General features: G+C 56.0%; 3 protein-coding genes across 7 annotated transcripts; 1 reads left to right on the forward strand and 2 right to left on the reverse strand.

Moving 5' to 3' along the window:
• Nucleotides 1-3,615: 3,615 nt before the first annotated feature.
• TMEM249 (transmembrane protein 249) lies at nucleotides 3,616-5,050 on the reverse strand (the record flags this gene model as incomplete). Its single annotated transcript, XM_081266390.1, has 6 exons — nucleotides 3,616-3,804; nucleotides 3,981-4,066; nucleotides 4,216-4,411; nucleotides 4,522-4,616; nucleotides 4,830-4,980; nucleotides 5,039-5,050. 6 exons carry the CDS (start codon nucleotides 5,048-5,050, stop codon nucleotides 3,616-3,618), a joined length of 729 nt encoding a protein of 242 aa, XP_081122516.1.
• A 606-nt stretch (nucleotides 5,051-5,656) lies between these two features.
• FBXL6 (F-box and leucine rich repeat protein 6) lies at nucleotides 5,657-8,809 on the reverse strand. 4 transcript variants are annotated; one of them, XM_081265828.1, is made up of 9 exons: nucleotides 8,272-8,809; nucleotides 7,801-7,959; nucleotides 7,568-7,631; nucleotides 7,162-7,293; nucleotides 6,980-7,087; nucleotides 6,777-6,890; nucleotides 6,478-6,727; nucleotides 6,146-6,392; nucleotides 5,657-5,878 (listed from the first exon to the last, which is right to left on the reverse strand). In XM_081265828.1, exons 1-9 carry the CDS (start codon nucleotides 8,670-8,672, stop codon nucleotides 5,728-5,730), a joined length of 1,626 nt encoding a protein of 541 aa, XP_081121954.1. In that variant the 5' UTR covers nucleotides 8,673-8,809; the 3' UTR covers nucleotides 5,657-5,727. The 4 variants fall into 4 exon arrangements, with proteins under 4 accessions (XP_081121954.1, XP_081121955.1, XP_081121956.1 ...); XM_081265829.1 differs by having other exon boundaries at nucleotides 7,162-7,254; nucleotides 8,272-8,696; XM_081265830.1 differs by lacking the exon at nucleotides 6,980-7,087 and having other exon boundaries at nucleotides 8,272-8,696.
• Nucleotides 8,810-8,894: 85 nt separating this feature from the next.
• Nucleotides 8,895-11,308, forward strand: SLC52A2 (solute carrier family 52 member 2). Of its 2 annotated transcripts, none has more exons than XM_081265832.1 (5): nucleotides 8,895-9,195; nucleotides 9,283-9,520; nucleotides 9,624-10,497; nucleotides 10,595-10,718; nucleotides 10,808-11,306. In XM_081265832.1, exons 2-5 carry the CDS (start codon nucleotides 9,391-9,393, stop codon nucleotides 11,018-11,020), a joined length of 1,341 nt encoding a protein of 446 aa, XP_081121958.1. In that variant the 5' UTR covers nucleotides 8,895-9,195; nucleotides 9,283-9,390; the 3' UTR covers nucleotides 11,021-11,306. The 2 variants fall into 2 exon arrangements, with proteins under 2 accessions (XP_081121958.1, XP_081121959.1); XM_081265833.1 differs by having other exon boundaries at nucleotides 9,057-9,195; nucleotides 10,116-10,497; nucleotides 10,808-11,308.
• The last annotated feature ends 6,246 nt before the right edge of the window (nucleotides 11,309-17,554 follow it).

Genomic DNA, 17,554 nt, shown 5'->3' on the forward strand with positions numbered 1-17,554 from the left:
CAATCCCTGGTATGCCCCCCCCAAAAATGGGAGGTAAGCTTCAACCTTTCTGTAGGTAGAAAGCGGGTCAAGAATATAGACCTTGGACTGGGGCTGTAGCTCAGCCGCAGAGCGCTTGCCTAGCATGTATGAGGCACTGGGTTTGATCCTCAACACCACATACAAAACTAAACAAATAAAATAAAGGCATGCTGTCCATGTACAACTACCAAAATAATAATAATAATAATAATAATAATAATAATAATAAATCTGGACTTATAGTGTGTGGGATTCTCTGGTGTCTCCACCATTCTGCTCTTCCTGTTCCAGGAGTCAGCTCCAGGTAGCACACTGCTCTTAGTCATCATGTCTCTTGTGATCTGTGGCAGTTTCTCAATCTTCCCTTATTTTTCATGGCCCTGGCAGTTGTGAGGAGTGATGCTCAACCTTGTGGAATGAAGGGGTGTCTTGTCAAACATCCCTGTTCTCTAGGGGTAATGCTAAGGGTTTGGGGAGGAGACCACAGTGTGGAATGCTCTCTCACTGCACCACAGAAGAGGCCACAGGACATCAGTGGAGTGGGCTCTCACTGCACCCCTGGCCAAGGTGGCACCTGCTGGGTGTGTCCACTGTGAGCAGCATCTTTCCTCCTCTGTACTTGGCTGGTTAGAGGCCAGCTACACCAGCCAGTCCACACTGTCCCCACGGAAGTGTGCCTGGAAGACACCCCATCCATGCAGAGTGTGTAGGGAAGAGCCTTGGCTGTTGGATCACAGGTCTCTGCACCTGAAGACCCTGCAGAGACCTGCGGCCCACTCCTGTGGACTGGCTGACCTGAGGCATCCACAGTCAGCTTCCTGCTGGGGCTTGTGTTCTGGTCCCACACCTCTGGAAGCCAGCCCAGGAGGGTCTGCTGTATGACACCATTTTGGAAGCGGCCCTGGAGGGTGGGACTTGTGTTGGACATCATGGACCCAGTGAGCTTCCAGCTGGTTTAGCCACGAAGGGGATCCCAGCCCCACAGGGAGAGTAGAACCACCCAGATGAGCCATGCCAGCACAAGAGGTTAGGGCAGAGGACCACCCTTGCCGGTTCAAGACCCTGTGTTCAGAGTGCTTGCTGATGTGGTAAGAGAGCTGGTACCAGCCCTTTGCGCCCCCAGATTGGCTTCCATGGGCCAGAATCATAGTCACTCTCACATTGTCCTGGCTAAGCACAGTCCTTGTTAAGCACCAGCATCTAAACAGCAGAACTCTATTGGAGAAAACGCGTGACCCTACTCACAGCCCTTCATGTGATGAAGCACATCACATCGGGCATGCCACGCTGTCAGGCCACCCTGCTACACTCTCCTTGATCAGCTGCCCCCCATTCCTCGAGAAAACTGCTTCACATCTTCTTCCCCCTCCCCGCTTAAATTCTTCTAATGCATTAGGTGTGATGGCACACACCTGTGATTTCAGTTACTCAGGATGCTGGGGCAGGAGGATCACAATTTCAAGGTCAACCAATGTAGCAATATAAAATAGCTGGGGGTGTAAGTCAATGGTACAGCACCCCTGGGTTCAATGCCCAGTACTACAAAAAAATAAAAGTTTTAGAAAGTGCTGAGGGTGTAGCTCCCTGGTGCAGCACTTGCCTAGAAAGCACAGAGTCCTGGGTTCCATCCCACACCAGAAGGAAAAACAAGGCCTTCTAACACCCCCTACCTTCAAAGCTATGCTCGTCTTACTAGAAAACCCCCCAATGATGACAATTTAAACTGTGGAAAGTTTTCCCTTTCACAGAGTGTCCAGTGTGAGCCCTCCAGGGTCAGCTCTATGGGCAGCCCCAGTTGTCTAGCTCCACAGATCCATCTTGTTGTTCTGCCATCCTCAGCAACATTCCACATCCACATCGTGGCTCAGCTGGCTGCTTGGGCTGCAGTCGTCAGGGGGTTCCAGCCCACAAAAAGAAGCAATGGTGAGGCCTGGAAAACCTTCCCTTCTAAGGAAACTTTTGGAAATCACATACATTTATTATACTGCATGGGCCAGGAATGACACCTGTATGGATCTGCGGCAGAGACTGGAAGATACAGTCTGTTCTGTGTGACCATATGACTAGCTAAACACAGAGGGTGAGTACTTGACTAACCTGTGTAAGGCCCCCATCACCAAAAAATAAACAGTACCTCCTAGCTCAGAACTCCAATTCCCAGCCCGGCCTCCCATGGCCACTCGCCCAGGCCACACACCCTGCTGTCCCAGGGAATTGCTGGGCTTCTCAGCCCATATCCAGCCAGGAAATTCTGTGGGCTTTGGTTTTCAGCAGAATCTTTATCCTCCCCCTCTGACCTGCCTGGTCCCTTCTTTCTAATCATAATTCCTACAGTCTCTGGATCTTCCTGATCACTCTTTTCCTGGATCATAGGGCCTCTCTGCTCACAATCCCCAGTGGTTTCCCACTGCAAGGACTAGCTGTGGGGGTCTCTCAACCCCAGGTTCCTTCCCCTGGCCCTCTCCCTCTTTATTTCGGAGTGCTGAGGACTGAACCCAAAGTTTCCTATGTACTAAAAATGTGCTCTACCATGGAAGCACACGTCTCCACATTGTCTGGAACCCCACAGATTAAGTAGCTGGTCCTGGGTTCCAGGGACACAATGCCCAAGCCCTGAGTCAAAAACAAGCTGAACAGAGTTGGGCCCAGTGGCACTGCCTGTAATCCCAGCAGCTCAGGAGGATAGGAGGATCAGGAGTTCAAAGCCAGACTCGGCAAAAGCGAGGCGCTAAGCAATTCAGCCAGACCCTGTCTCTAAATAAAATAACAAATAGGGCTGAGGATGTGGCCCAGTGGTCAAGTGCCCCTGAGTTCAATCCCTAGTACCCCGCCCCCCCAAAAAAAAAAAAAAAAAAAAAAGCTGAACAGAGAGCACATGCTCATGACAAGCACCACTCCTCCTGGGTGTATGAGCCTACTGCCTTCTCTGCTCCCAAGCAGCCCCAGCACCCAAGAGGCATCAGATGCCTGAAGCAGAAGCTGGGGTGCTCTGCTGGCCAAGGGGGTTCCAGCATGCCCAGAGAGCAAGTGTCAACAGGTCTTTCACCCTAGGGGAGGACTCTGGAGGCTATTCCCTAGGAAGTGTGCAACAATATCTCTGCACTGCAGTTCAGGGTGCACCCGTACCTGAGGGCTTGTCCTCCCTGGCTCTGCCACGTCCCCTAGCCACCTAGCCAGACTGGACCCATCAGATTCTGGCTCCTGGATCCCACTGTCTGTAGCCAGGCAGGACAGGTTAAGTGCTGCTGGCCAAGAGGGGCAACAGTCCTAAGCCTGTCCTGTGATCATCAGCCTCCTTGAGTCTCAGCTACACGAACTCTCCTCTTCTAACCCCTGCTCTGGGGTTTGCTGCAGCCTCTGGAGAGAACAAGGTCCTGAGGCCCTGAGAAGCCTGCCCTAGGGGAGGACTCTGAAGGGACTCCCCCCACCAGACAGACAAAAACAACTTGGTGGAAGCTAGAGGCAGCTCTATTCAGAGAAAGACCAGTGAGCAGGACTGGCCTGAGTCCACCGAAGGGCAGGGGTGGAATGAGCTACAGGCAGGATGGGAGGATGTAGGGGATAGGACCATAACTGTAGGGGGCAGGCCCAGGGTCACACCTCCAGGTCAGACTGAGAGCTGCTTGGCCTGCTGTAGACGCCTTTCTTGCGAAGAACGATGCCTGGGCTAAAGGAGGCCCCCAGAGGCCAGTGACGGACCACATGCCGGTAGGAGGTAGACAGATAGTCGAAGTAGTTGATGTTGAGTTTCCTAGCAATGTAACGGCCCAAGTACTCCATTTGCTGTGGGAGTGTATAAACAGGTCGTGGTGCCAGGCCCTTAGGTGTCCCCAACCTTGCCCCCCAGCCACTCAAGCTATATTTACCCTCTGCAGGCAAAATCCCCCATCCAATGACCCTAAACAGTGGTCTGTGTCATTATGTCCAGAGAAGGGAGTTGTGTCTAGGGCAGAACCCACCTCATAGCGCTCCGACAGCTGCACCAGCACCAGCGGTTCCAGCTTATGGCCGCAAAGGACCAGCTGAAAGAAGCACCTTCCGTAGGCTAGGGAGCAGTGAGCGATTCAGCTGGGTTGAGTCTCTGAGGGCTGGGTCTCTGGGGCAGAGCAGCAGGCCCCTGCCTGCCCCCACCCACTCCCAGGTGGTTATCCTCTCCCTCACACACCCTCCCCAAGCCCACCCATCCCAGGTCACCATCAGAGCTGAGCGCCAGGCGCACGTAGACCAGGTGCATGGACCCCTGGCACACGGTGCGTCCCTGGATGGAGAAGTGGTACATGCCACGCGTGTGGTTCAGCACCAGGCGGCGCCGCGGCAACGATGAGATCATAAGCCACAGGCCCACGACCATGCCATAGGCAGGGAAGCCCCAGGTCTCCTGCTTTTCCACCTGCGGGTACCAGGAACCAAACCAGAGGCTGCAGGCTAGGGCTGCAGGGTGCAAGGAACAGCTTGGTCTGGCCCTCAGGGTATAAGGGTCATGGGGGCGGGGTCCAGGACCTGTCTCACAAAGCCGGAGCAGACCAGGACCAGGCAGATGACAAAGAGCAGCAGTCCCTTCCAGAGTGTGTCCAGGTAGTACTCAAGCACGAAGACTGTAGGTGGACCGGCAGTGCGTGTGAGGACAAGGGGTGGGGAGGGTGTGGTGTGGCGGTGGTGGATGGGCAGTGCCAGGGCTTTGGTAGGGAAGGGCCCATTGATCGCAGGCTCCAGGGCTACCGTCTAGCGGGCCCTACCGTCCAGCGGGCGGACACCTGCCCGCCCCGCCCCTGAGCCCCTGCGCAGGGCTGAGGCCCCGCCCCACACACCGCCTGGCTGCTGCTGCGTGAACGGGTAAAAGCCGTTGTTCTTGAGGCGCTTGGCCAGGTGGCGCTCTGTGCACAAAAATCCCAGGGCCCAGAGATGGAAACGACTTCCGGCAGAGGTCGTGGGCAGGCCACTGCCCCGGCCCTTGGGAACCTGTCAGGTAGAGGTGGTCATCCTGGCGGCCAGTTCACTGACATCGCCCAGTACCCACAGTCGTGCTCATACCCGGGAGAAAGAGGCCTCCAGGGCTGCGGTCCAAGAAGGAACAGGTACTCTCTGGCAGTGCTAAGGCAGCAAGCCAGGTATCGGTACCATCTGAGCCACACAGGAGTTCTAGAAGTTCTGGGGCACGTTCTAGAAGGGGCTGCTCTGTTAACCATCCCATCTCCGTGGGCGTGTATGAGTACTTGGCAATCCCTGCACAGCCACTCGGTCCACACTGAGGGGTGGACAGCTGGACATACCTTTTTTTTTTTTGTACCAGGGATTGAACTTAAGTACCAGGGTGCTTAACCATGAGCATCCCCAGCCCTTTCTACTTGTTCAGACAAGGTCTAAGTTGCTGAGGCTGGTTTTAAGCTTGTAATGCCCCTCTGCTCAGCCTCCCCAGCTGCTGGGATTTCAGCATGCTTGACCCAGCTCACTCAGTGTCTTGAGGTGGGACACACAACAGTCCAAAGTGTGAACCCAGCAGAGACCAGGTGCAGCCCAGTCAGGCTCCAGAGGGCCCCCACATACCGACTCCTGCCTGCTGCAGCCTACAGTGCTCCATCAGATGTAACCCTATTTCTCATCCAAGGGGCCACCCAAGGACCACACAGAGTTCCTAAAAATATTTTACTGTAACAAAATGTTTAAACATCCCAAACTGGGAAAGGGTACAGGCAGAGCTGGAACTGCCTAGCTGGAGGAGGAGGGGCTGGTGAGTAGCTGCTCCAGACACCACTGGACTTCCTCTAGGCCTTGGTAGGCACGCTTCAGGCCCCTGGGGAGGCAGCGGCAGGATTCCAGGTTGAGGTATAGCAGGCCAGGGCAGCTACTGATCACAGAGCTGTGGGTAGGGCAAGTCATGGGAAAGTAAGCTGCTGCCAGGAAGATGCAGGCCCAGAAGGCTGGGCTCCGCCAGGGATCCCTGTTTGCCTATGCGCTACCCCTGGCCTACTACCCACAGCTAACTAAGCTCAAACCCAGCACCCTTAGTGTTCCCAGGGCCAAGTATCCACTCCCTCCCAGACCTCAGGGGTACTGAGCAAGGTGGCACACCAGCTCTGGGCCACAAGCAGTACTAGCTTCAAGGGCCTGGGGGATGGGTGCTAACCTGATCGTGCTTGCTGTAACCCGGGTACCCCTGAGGTTAAGGGAGCACAGGGCTGGGTGGGCGCCTCCATGGGTGCCAGAGAAGGCAGCTAAGGCTTGCTCCAGGTCCTTTTCACTGAAGCCCTGGCCACTCAAGTCCAGTTCCCGCAGGGTGTGATGCCACTTCTGAGTCAACAGGGTGCTGCCCTCCTTAGCTAGAGCCAGCCGGTCAGACACACCATACAGGCCCAAGTGCAGCTGCTCCAGCTCTGAGGTGACAGGAATGGTGTTGGCCACAGGAAAAGCAGGGGTCCCCACATCCCACCTGCCCAGCCACCAAATAGGACAGCTGACCTTTACATGGCAGATCACGCAGACCAGCAGGCGTGATGCGGGCACAGCCACGAAGATCCAGCAGGCGCAAGTTGGGGGAGCCATGGAGCAGGCGACTCAGGACATCGTTGCTCACAAAGTTGCAAGTGGAGCTGGCGAGGCAGAGCTCCTCAAGGTTGGGGAAGCCTGGTCCCAGAGTTGCCCCTCGCCCAGAAGGCTTAGGCAGCCACATCAAATTCAGCAGCCGCAGTACCTGGGGACAAGGCTCAGGCTGCAGGTGGGGATGGGGTGGCAGGTGTAATAAGCAAGTCATCAGGTACCTGCAGCTGGGGACAGCCTTTCTGCAGAGCCTCAATAGGCAGCAGCAGAGGAGTGTTGTTGCGGTTGAGGCCGGTGCTCAGCTCCAGGACCTGGAGCTTGGGGCAGCAGCTGCCCTGCAGGAGTGGGAGAGTATACCTGGGTCACCAGCCTAGCAGTCCCCAGTTTAGCATTTGGCTCTGCTCCTGCCCGGTCACCAGCCTACCAGGAGTGCACCCAAGATGGCTGTTGTCTGGGAACTATAGGTCAGCCACAGCTTGCGCATTCGGGGTCCAGCCTCCTCCAGAAAGCTCACCACAGCTGTGGACTCCACCTGGGGACCCAACACAGAGCTACTTGTCACCTCTACCTAGGCTTCTTCAGGGTCCCTTGGGACACAGGGCTCACCATGGAGTGCTGTAGGTCCAGGCTGTGGAGCTGGTGGCAGGCTTTGGCTAGCATGATGAGAGCATCCGTGGTCACACTGTGGCAGTCTGAAAGCTTGAGAAAGGTGAGCCGAGGGCAGAACTCACTAACCAGCTGTGGGAAAATAAAGACCGCCTGGGTTTGGGGTAAGGTAGGTGAATGTCCACAGGAAAGACAATGATGGCCATGCCAACCAACTCTATGACCCCTGTTATAACCTGCATTCTTCAAAGTGAGGCCTACCTGGATGCCCTACCTCTAACCACCCCCTACCAGAGATGAAAACAGGAAAAGAGATCCAAGCAGGCAGGCGGGCTTGCTGTGGGGCAGCACTGGGCTACTCCCTCCAAGTACACAGCTGGTATGCAGGCCAACTTCTAGCTCTCACCTTCAAAACTGCATGCACCTGCGACTTCCAGTGGATGAGGGTCAGTTTCTGGAGCTGTGAAAAGCTGGGCAACAGCAGAGGCCCAATTGCACTAGGTTCCCATGCTGCCGTGACCAGCATCCTCCCCACCCAACACTGGTGCAGGAAGGCACAGGCAGAAAAGGGAGTAAGGACCACAGGGGATTCTTACCGATTGGGCATGAGCCACTCCAGGGAAGCAAGGGGATTCTTACCGATTGGGCATGAGCCACTCCAGGGAAGCAAGGAGCTTCTTCTCCGCCTTGACGCTGCCCTTGACACCGCGGCCAGCCAACGGAGGCGACAGGGTTACCGTCTGCCAGAGGGCGGGCTGGGAAGCTGCCTCATGCCAGTGGCGGCACACGCGCGCAGCCCTGGGGGAACAGATTACTAAAGGCGCCCGGCGTTTCACGGGTGAAGCTGCCTACCGGGAACTGAAATCAGGACATTGCACTCTACCACTGAGCTACATCGCCAAACCCTCGCGATGGGTTTCCTAAGAGAGGCCGACATGCCCCTGCACTCGCAGTGCGGTGGCCACCCCAGCTCAAAGCCAGGCTTCTGGAGCTACAAATGAGAAATCCTGCGCTGCGGATGGGTGCCAAAACACTAGTGTACGCGCTCTCAGATGCTTTCGCTCTCAAAATCCAACTCAGGTCTGCGCTGGGGCCGGGGGTGTAGTGTACCTGCCAAGAAACGGCATGGGCCCATCAGCGGCCACTAGCAACCCGAAAATCTGCACCAGGACCTCCAAGGGAATGCGATCTCCCCAGCCCGGGTCCGGCCCCGGCTCCGGGTCGGGAGCCGGATCAGGTCGGGGCCTGGGCCTGGGCTTGGCAGTTGCGGCGGGGCCCGAGGACTGTGGCCGCTGCGCGCGGCGGGTGATGCGCCTGTACGCGCGGGCGCGGACAGGCCCCGGGCCGGGCAGCACGAGCAACATGCTGTCTGCCTGAAGCAGGTGGTATTCAGAGCCGCTGGGCGCCAGCCGATCCCACCACCAGTCCTCGGCCGAGCGAGCCCGCGCCCCGGTCAGTCTCCGGCCGGGGGTTCTGCGCCAGGATCTGCGCCTGGCTCGCCTGGCGTCCATGGCTACCGACCGTGCGGCGGAGGAGCACAGAGGAGCGGAAAGCCGGGGCTGGAGGAAGCGCGGGGGTCCACGGGCCCCTGCCTTCCTCTCCGGCTGGGCCCGGCGCCCGTCGCAGAACTCGGCTTCCGGGGCGGAGCTTCCGCCGCGAGCCCTGGGGGCGGGCCGGCCTGGGCGACGTGAGTCGGGGCTGAGCGTAGCAGCCGGCGTCCCGCCCTGCTGGCCGCGTCCCCGGCCCGCGCGGCGTGCTCCAGGGGCTGGAAGGCCGCTGCGCGGACAGCGCGGGACCCACGCCCCCGACCACGCCCTCGCCGGCAGCCCTGGGTCGCCGCAGCCCAAGGTGCGCGCGGCGCTGGGGCGGTCGTGGGGAGAGGGTGGTGGTGGTTGGTTAACGCAGAGCGCTGGTCCTCCGAGAGTAGCAGGGTCAGCGCCATCCTTCGCCCTCTTCCTGGCCACGCCTTGGACCGGTTTCCTGATTCTCGGCTTGCTGGCCTTGCTGTGTCCTGGTCTCCAAGAGGGCTCCGTGGTATGTGTAGCTCCTGACCGCCCCGCGGTGGCCTGTCCAGGTGCTCTGTACTGGTTCTGCCCTGCACGCCTGCCTTTTTCCTTCCAGCTGGAAGGGGTCTTCAGTTCCCAGAAGAGCCAACGCGTCTTGGAATCTAAGTGGGTAAAGAACCGTCTGTGACCTTCACCCTAACCTGGAGGGCCTTCATTTGGCCCAATGGCTGCACCTCCGCTGGGCCGTCTGGTGCTAACCCACCTGCTGGTGGCCCTTTTCGGTGTGGGCTCCTGGGCTGCCGTCAACGGAATCTGGGTGGAGCTGCCCGTGGTGGTGAAAGACCTCCCCGAGGGTGAGTGGGGGTGGGGTGAGCGTTGAGCCCGGGATGGTGGGCAGGCTGCTCTTTGCCCCTCAGCCTGGTGCCCCTGACAAGACCTCCCCCCACCCCCCTGCAGGTTGGAGCCTCCCCTCGTACCTTTCTGTGCTTGTGGCGCTGGGGAACCTGGGTCTACTGATGGTGACCCTGTGGAGGCGGCTAGCTCCCGGCAAGGGGGAGCGGGTCCCCATCCAGGTGGTGCAGGGACTAAGTATGGTGGGCACAGCCCTGCTGGCGCCTCTGTGGCACCATGTGGCCCCAGTGGCGGGGCAGCCCCACTCAGTGGCCTTCCTGACACTCACACTGGTGCTGGCGTTGGCCTGTTGTGCCTCTAATGTCACTTTCCTGCCCTTCCTGAGCCACTTGCCACCTCCTTTCTTGCGGTCTTTCTTCCTGGGTCAGGGCCTCAGTGCTCTGCTGCCCTGCATACTGGCCCTGGTGCAGGGTGTGGGTCGCCTTGAGTGTCTGCCTGCCCCAGCCAATGGTACCCCTGGGCCCCCCATCAACTTCCCTGAGCGTTTTTCTGCCAGCACATTCTTCTGGGCACTGACCGCCCTCCTGGTCACTTCAGCTGCTGCCTTCCAGGGTCTCCTGCTGCTGCTGCCTCCTTCACCACCATCTGTACCCACTGGGGGCCCCGGGCCAGGCCTACGGGTGGGAACACCAGGAGTGGAGGAGGAGGAGGAGGAGGAGGAATCACCATTGCAGGAATCCCCAAGTCAGGCAGCAGGCACCCCCCTCCCAGACCCCAAGGCTTCTCAGCTGTTCTCAGTCTGGGGTGCCTGCCTGCTGGGCCTGCTGGCTGTCACCAACGCACTGACCAACGGTGTGCTGCCTGCAGTGCAGAGCTTTTCCTGTCTGCCCTATGGGCGCCTGGCCTACCACCTGGCTGTGGTGCTGGGCAGCTCCGCCAACCCCCTTGCCTGCTTCCTGGCCATGGGCATACTATGCAGGTGAACATTGGCCCCAAGCTTGTTGGTGGGGGACAATGTAGGGGTAGGGTCCTGATCCTGGCTCAGCCAGTCCTGAGTTCCTGCCCCTCTCTGGCAGGTCCCTGGCAGGGCTGTGTGGTCTCTCTCTGCTAGGCTTGCTCTTTGGGGCCTACCTGATGGCACTGGCAATCCTGAGCCCCTGCCCTCCCCTAGTGGGCACCTCTACAGGCGTGGTCCTTGTGGTAGGTACATTGGTCATGAAGTGGGGAAGGGGATTGCCCCTGTACAAGAGCATCTCACACTCAGCCTGCTGCTGTCATCTGCCTCTCAGGTGTTGTCGTGGGTGCTGTGTGCAGGTGTGTTCTCATATGTCAAGGTGGCGATCAGCTCCATGCTGCACGGCGGGGGGCGGCCAGCACTGCTAGCGGCTGGTGTGGCCATCCAGGTGGGCTCCCTGCTCGGTGCTGTTGCCATGTTCCCTCCCACCAGCATCTATCACGTGTTCCACAGTGGAGAAGATTGTGTGGACCTGTGTGGTCCTTGAGCCTGTGCAGGTGGGACTCTCTACCCACCCCCCAACCTCCCATCTCCACCTGGACACTACCACAATACCTGAGCACCTGCTGCCCAGGGAGGCTTCCCACCCAACACTGACACGTTCATGGACACCTGCACACTCCACAGGAGCCCCTGGCAATCTCATACCAGGGTGGGGGCCAAAGAGCAGTCCTGAAGCCAGGGACAGGTTGGGTCTGCAGGCGTGGCCCTGGGCCTAGGACCTTCATGGGTTTGCACAATAAAGCATCTTTATTCAGTGGGCAGTTGTTAATCACGTGAGCACCTCTTCCTGCGAGGCCAGCCCCCTCCCTAGCCTGTTCAGTCGGGGCCACTTCTCCACAGGTCCTGGCATTATTTCTGGGCAGACATCTAGCCACCCCCAGGCTACTCTCAGATGCTGCGGTCACCCCAGGACACCTCCCCACATTCTTTAGAACTGCCCTGGAGGTGAAGGCCAGCTCCCAGGGCCCACATGGACCCACGGATGCTGGGCTCAGGCAGTGTGGAGTCTGCCTGTCAGCAGGGCCACTGTTCCATAAGCCTCTCTGAGGCAGGAGGGTCAGGCAGGATTGAGCTGTGACCTGGAAATGCAGTGCCTAGCCACTGATTGCCTAAGAATGTCCTGCCAGAGTGTTGCTGCAGGGTCCAGTGAGGGAGACTTAGGAAAGCTAGAGTATAAGGCTCTGAGCCGTGTAGGCCCTTCAGCCTGAGAGCACCACCTGTCTTGAACTGCCAGCTTCTGAAGGAACCTCCAGGTGGGTGGCTCCCAGGTAGCTTAGACAGCCTGGCTCCAGAGAGGGGCAAAGGCACTTGGAGAGTGATTCCCTTTGCAGCGTTGGGCATTAGGGGTGTGATGGCTGGTTGGGGTGAACTTTGGCAGTCACCTGTGCTGCTAAGTGGAGAAAAGATGCGGAGGGACCAAAACAAGTGGGTGGAGTTGGCAGCTCAACAGGGCAGCACGACTCCAGGCCCCATGCCCACTTCCCGTCCAGCACTCTGACCTCTTCACCTGTCCACCCTGGACTGAGGGCTGCTTGGGGCCACCTCCTAGCTCCTTCTGTCTTCCTTGCCTCAGGTCAAGGATCAGGAGCATTCCTGCAGCCTCTGCCCTGTGGCCACGTGAGATTATGCAGGGTATGCCAGCCCTGCAGACCATAGGGAGCAAGACCCTGCCTCTGTAGACATACCTGCCCCTGAAAGAGCCTGGTCTGGAGTAGGCAGTGTGAGGAAGCCAAAGCTCTGAGGTCTCCAGGTCCTTCGTGTCCTTTTATAGGAAATGGGACAAGGGTCAAAATAACAAGGGGAGGAAGAAAAAAAGCCCAGGGCCAGGAAGGTCCCATCAAGCCATGGGCATCCTTCAGAAGGCAGGACAGCCACCACACTGGGCCTGCCTGGGTCAGGCCACCCACCACTACAACTGGACAGGAGGGTTTCACACCTGGACCTGGGGCTGTGGATAAAACCCCACAGAAAGGGCAGCAGCTGAGGGGTTGGGGTTGAGGCTCAGTGGTAGAATGTTCACCTGGCATGTTTGCGGCCTGGGTTCGATCCTCAGCACCACATAAAAATAAATAAGTAAAGATGTTGTGTCCGACTACAACTAAAAAAAAAAAAAGGCAGCAGCTGAGGCTGGACACAAGGCCCATTGTTGCCTGGTCCACCGCCAGGAAGAGTCCCCTCAGTTCCTCAAAGCTAGGGAAGGGCCCGTTGCAAGCAGCCCCGAGTGCGTGTGCCATCAAACCTGACACTGAGCCTGGGAGTGCTGGACAGACTTCACATGGCTAAGGTTGAGTGACTGAGGCAGGACCTTCAGTTCTGTGGCTGTCAGCCCAGAGGCCCTGGACAGCTGAAGGTTCTGATGCACTTGCTGTGTAACAACACCTGGGTGAAGGGACCTGGTGACTGTTGAGAGACCCTGTTGCCTGAAGGGGGGACTAGAATGGTGGTCCTTGAAGGAGTCCCTCCACTGGGTGGAATTCACAGGCACCACCCAGCTTCCTTGTTGCCAGGAAATGGTGTGAGGAGTGGCCAGGGTTGGGAACCTGTCCCCCGCCACCCTGCCACCCCACCACCCCACCACCCCACCCTGTCCTGGAAGAACTTGCTGCACACTGACATGGGGCTACTGGAGTTTTCTTTGCTCCAGTTCTCACTAGCTTCTGGGGCTCAGAGGCCACTTGGGTTCTGGTGGGTGTCGATCACAGTACTTCCAGCCCCTTGGGTGCATGTGTGAGCCATTTTCCTGATCACTGTGATTGAACTGGCAGCCTGGCCCCTGTGAGATGTCTTAGTGGGCTCAGTCATCTTCCTGAGAATGACCCAGTATTCCAGGTGCCCACCTGAAATGGAGGCAAAGCAGAGGTGAGCAGAGCTGAGCACAGACAAAGTCCTGGGGTCACCTGGAGCCGCTGTGTCTAAAGCCAGGACTCTGTACTTGGATCTCCAGGATTCCCAGTTCTAGTCTTCCCAGCCCAGTTGACAAGGTTCTCTAGTTTTCTCAGGAACCTAACTCCACCTCATCACATACTGCCATCTCCAGCTACCCAGTGCCTGGTCCCCTCTCCTGGGTTCTCCTCTCCACTTCCAGACACTAATCCCTGCCATTCCCTGGATTTTCCAGCCATTAGACCACTCTCACTCGAGTCCCCCAGGCGGCTGCAGCTCTGTCTGTGATGGTCACCACCCATCTTGCCTGGCCTGGAGACCTCGGATCTAGCACATCCAGCAGGGAGGTCAGGCCCAGTGAGGGCCGAGCTTGGCTACCCCTGGCTTAGTGGGGGTGGAGATGGTGGCTCTTCCTTAAGAAAAATCAAGAAGTGTGGTGTTCACACTAAGAGCCCTAGAGCCAGGTCCCTTGAAGCCACCTGGGGCAGGGAGTCACCTGTTTGGAAGAGCAGCCTCACGGGTGAAGGCCAAGCTGCCAGCATCCCCTTGACTTCTCTTGCAGGTGTACCTGGGGCTCTGTCAGGGTGGTCCAGCTGAGGGAGGGCTTGCACACCTCCCCATCTGGCCCAACTCTGGGTGTTCTGAGAGGGTCAGGTAACCAGCAAGTCAGCCAGGGGCCCCAGGAAAAGGGGTCACAAGGAGTGCATGTGGTGTCAAGGGAATGGTTAACCCCTCTGCAAGATTAGATGGACAGGGCTACAGTCCAAAGTCTGGGCCATTGACCCAAAGGCTTCAGGTATGGAAGCGGGGGGGGGGGGGGGGGGGCTTGGTTTTCTTAATTCCTCAGCCATGACGGAAAGTTACTCATCCTCTTGAACTCACAAGGAATCTGTAGGCCCACAGAGGTGGGTAATCCAAGAAAACTTGGGGAGTAGAGGGGGATGGGACCTGGATGTGGTCCAGTGGTACTGTACCTTCTTGGCACATGTGAGGACCTGGGTTCTATCCCCAGACTGCAAAAGCAACTTGATGAGACCTTGTCTCAAAAATAAAAGGGATGGGGAAGTGGCTCAGTGGACAGCATTTGCTGCCATGTGTAAGGAGAGACCTCAGTTTGATCCCCAGCATGCCAAACAAAAATTTTTAAGTCATTATATTTTATTCTCGGGGAACATCCTAAGAAAACAACTTTACAAAATACAGTAGAAGAATATGGTGGGGCACATCTCTAATCCCCATGACTATGGAGGCAGAGGAGCAGGACAGCACATTTGAGGCTAGCTTGGACAATTTAGCAAGACCCTTTCTTGGGTCGGGGGGAAAGAACTGAGTGAGGATGTAGCTCAGTGGTGAAGCACTTGCCTAGCATGAGGCCCTGGGCTCCGTCCCCAAGACACAAAACAGAACAGAAATGCTATGATGACACCCTAAAAATTAACAAGTCTTACTATCATGAAATATTCACTGCTCAAATTTCCAATTGTCTTGCAAATGTCTTCATATAGTTCCGTGCCTGAGTAAGCCTTATGGGAATACTTCTTCATGTATTAGTTGTTAGTTGCTATGTCTTTTTTAATATTTATTTTTTTAATAGTAGTTGGACACAATACCTTTATTTTATTTATTTATTTATATGTGGTGCTGAGGATCGAACCCAGGGGCCCGCATGCACTTGCTAGCCAAACTCTCTACCCCTGAGCCACAATCCTAGCCCGCTATGTCTTTTTGAAGCAGCTTTTCCCCAAACTTTCACATGGTAACTACATCTAATATAAAATCTGCTGTTTCAAGGGTGGTCGGTGTGCAAGTCAGCACCAAACATGATCACTGGGTCCTGAAACCACTCCCTCTCTTCAGGCGCATAACTCTTTCATCTTGCAAAAATGAAACTCTGAATCCACAAAACTCTGCCTCTGTGTCCTCTCCATCTTCCAGGCGCCTGGAAATCACTCTGCACTTTCTACAGAACTAAAATAGTAAACTAGAAACACCTATTTAGTGCCAAAGGAGATGGTAATAGAAGATTACAGGAGCGAAAAAGGTAAGATGCCCAGAAAACAGATAGCAAATGCCAGAAAAATCCTTCCTGAATCATCAATTAGATCAAATGTAAATGGACTCCCGGGCACTGGACCCAAAAAGTGTCTACAACAGTCTACCCAACCATGCCAGATACACACTCTGTTCAGGGGCACACGGAACACTCCAGGACAAACCTACGTCAGGCCACAGTACACATCTCAATAAATTTAGAGGGATTGAGTTCTTGGAAAATCCACTGCCAAAGAATTCGCTGAAAGGTTGCACAAGACCAAAGGAAGCAGATGGCCCCGGGATTATATGGAGTGCAATTTATTGGGGCCTCACTGACAGTAGTGTAGTCCTGGGCAGCAGCAAGGCAGGGGAACCCTGTTATTCAGATCAGAAGGAGGACAACAGTGACTTCATCCAAATCAGAATGTACCTCGTTTATCTCAAGTTCCTATAAAACAGGAACGTCCCAGGAGGTAGGGGTGCAGGGTCCAGTCACAAAGCTCCGTATTCTGCTCCCATGGCTTTGTTGGTATGGAGTTGTGGGAAGCAGTTCAGAGGAAACCGGCCATGGCTCCTCAGGGGCAGTCATAGCAGTCCCACTTGAGGGAGCTGCAGGGTGAGGCGAGAGGGTCGCAAGAGCCGAGGTGTGACTTAGTGGTGCCCAGCAAAGTGGTAGATCTCAGTGGTAAATCCTGGGTTCAATCCCAGTAAAGGGGACCTTGCTTGAAATCCTGTCACAGAGACAACAGCGGTGGGATGTGGGGTCCAGGGGGTGAGTTCCGCAGACTGAGCCAATGGCTGGCTCTCCAGCTGGCCTCTCCTTGAAGCTGCTCACAGAAGGCCATTCTGACCCAGCTGTGACTTAAAACGATAAGGGCAGGTCACAACACTGGAAGAACGAGGAGCTTGTTATTTTCAGGGTTATTCTTTCTTAGACTGAGAAGTATAGGCCCCAAATTCCTCCAGGAATCCAAAACAGAACAGGGCACCTTGGTCTGGGCTGGCACAGGCGAAGCTCTGTGACCCTCACACAAACCCAAATGACCTCAGTGTTGCCTTGAGGTAAGGACATGCCAGGAGGACTTTAAAACTCCACCCCAGGGGCTGGGGATGTGGCTCAAGCGGTAGCGCGCTCGCCTTGCATGCGTGCGGCCCGGGTTCGATCCTCAGCACCACATACCAACAAAGATGTTGTGTCCGCCGAGAACTAAAAAATAAATATTAAAAATTCTCCCTCTCTCTCCCTCCTCTCTCACTCTCTCTTAAAAAAAAAAAAAAAAAAACTCCACCCCAGCCTACTGGCAGCCAAGGGTGGACTTGGAGCTCCAGAGGCCCCCAGGGACCTCCTGCACCTCCATCTGACCAGTAGTGAGCCCTGGCTCTTCTCAGGGGGCTGCTGTGCCCCTGAGGAAGGTCCCCCTCATCCTTTCTCTTCTAGTAAACTCTGCCATACTGTGACTCACTCTCACACCTTGCTTGAAATCCTCTTACAGCAGACACAGCCAAGGACACCAGGCCATCTCCAGTAAGATCAGAGGTCAGGTCTGATCTCATCTCTGTTATCATCCCTAGGAATGCAATCAGCACCAATACACCATTCTAACACAGGACAGAAGCATATGATACATCAATAGACTCAGGCCAGGCACAGTGATGCATGCCTGTAACCCAGCAGCTTGGGAGACTGAGGCAGGAGAATCATGAGTTCAAAGCCAGCCTCAGCAACTTTGTGAGAACTTGTCTCAAAATAAAAACAGGCTCTGGAGTTGTGGCTCAGCGGTAGAGTGCTCGCCTAACAGGTGCAAGGCCTGGGTTCAATCCTCAGCAGCACATAAAAATAAATAAATGAAATAAAGGTATTGTGTCCAACTACAACTAAAAAAATATAATATCAACAAAAGGGTTGGGAGTGTGGCTAAGTGGTTAAGCATCTCTGGGTTCAATCTCCAGTGCCAAAAAAAAAAAAAAAAAAAAAGACTCAGAACAAATGTTTAACAAAATTAAACACCCACCAGGCCAGGTAGCCTACACCTGTGGTCTCTGTAACTCAGGGGGCTAAAGCCGAAGGTGCTTGAGCATAGGAGTCTCAGGCCAGCCTGGA

The sequence above is a fragment of the Spermophilus citellus genome (genome assembly GCF_964194105.1).
Source record: "Spermophilus citellus genome assembly, chromosome: 14".
Taxonomy (NCBI): Eukaryota; Metazoa; Chordata; class Mammalia; order Rodentia; family Sciuridae; genus Spermophilus; species Spermophilus citellus.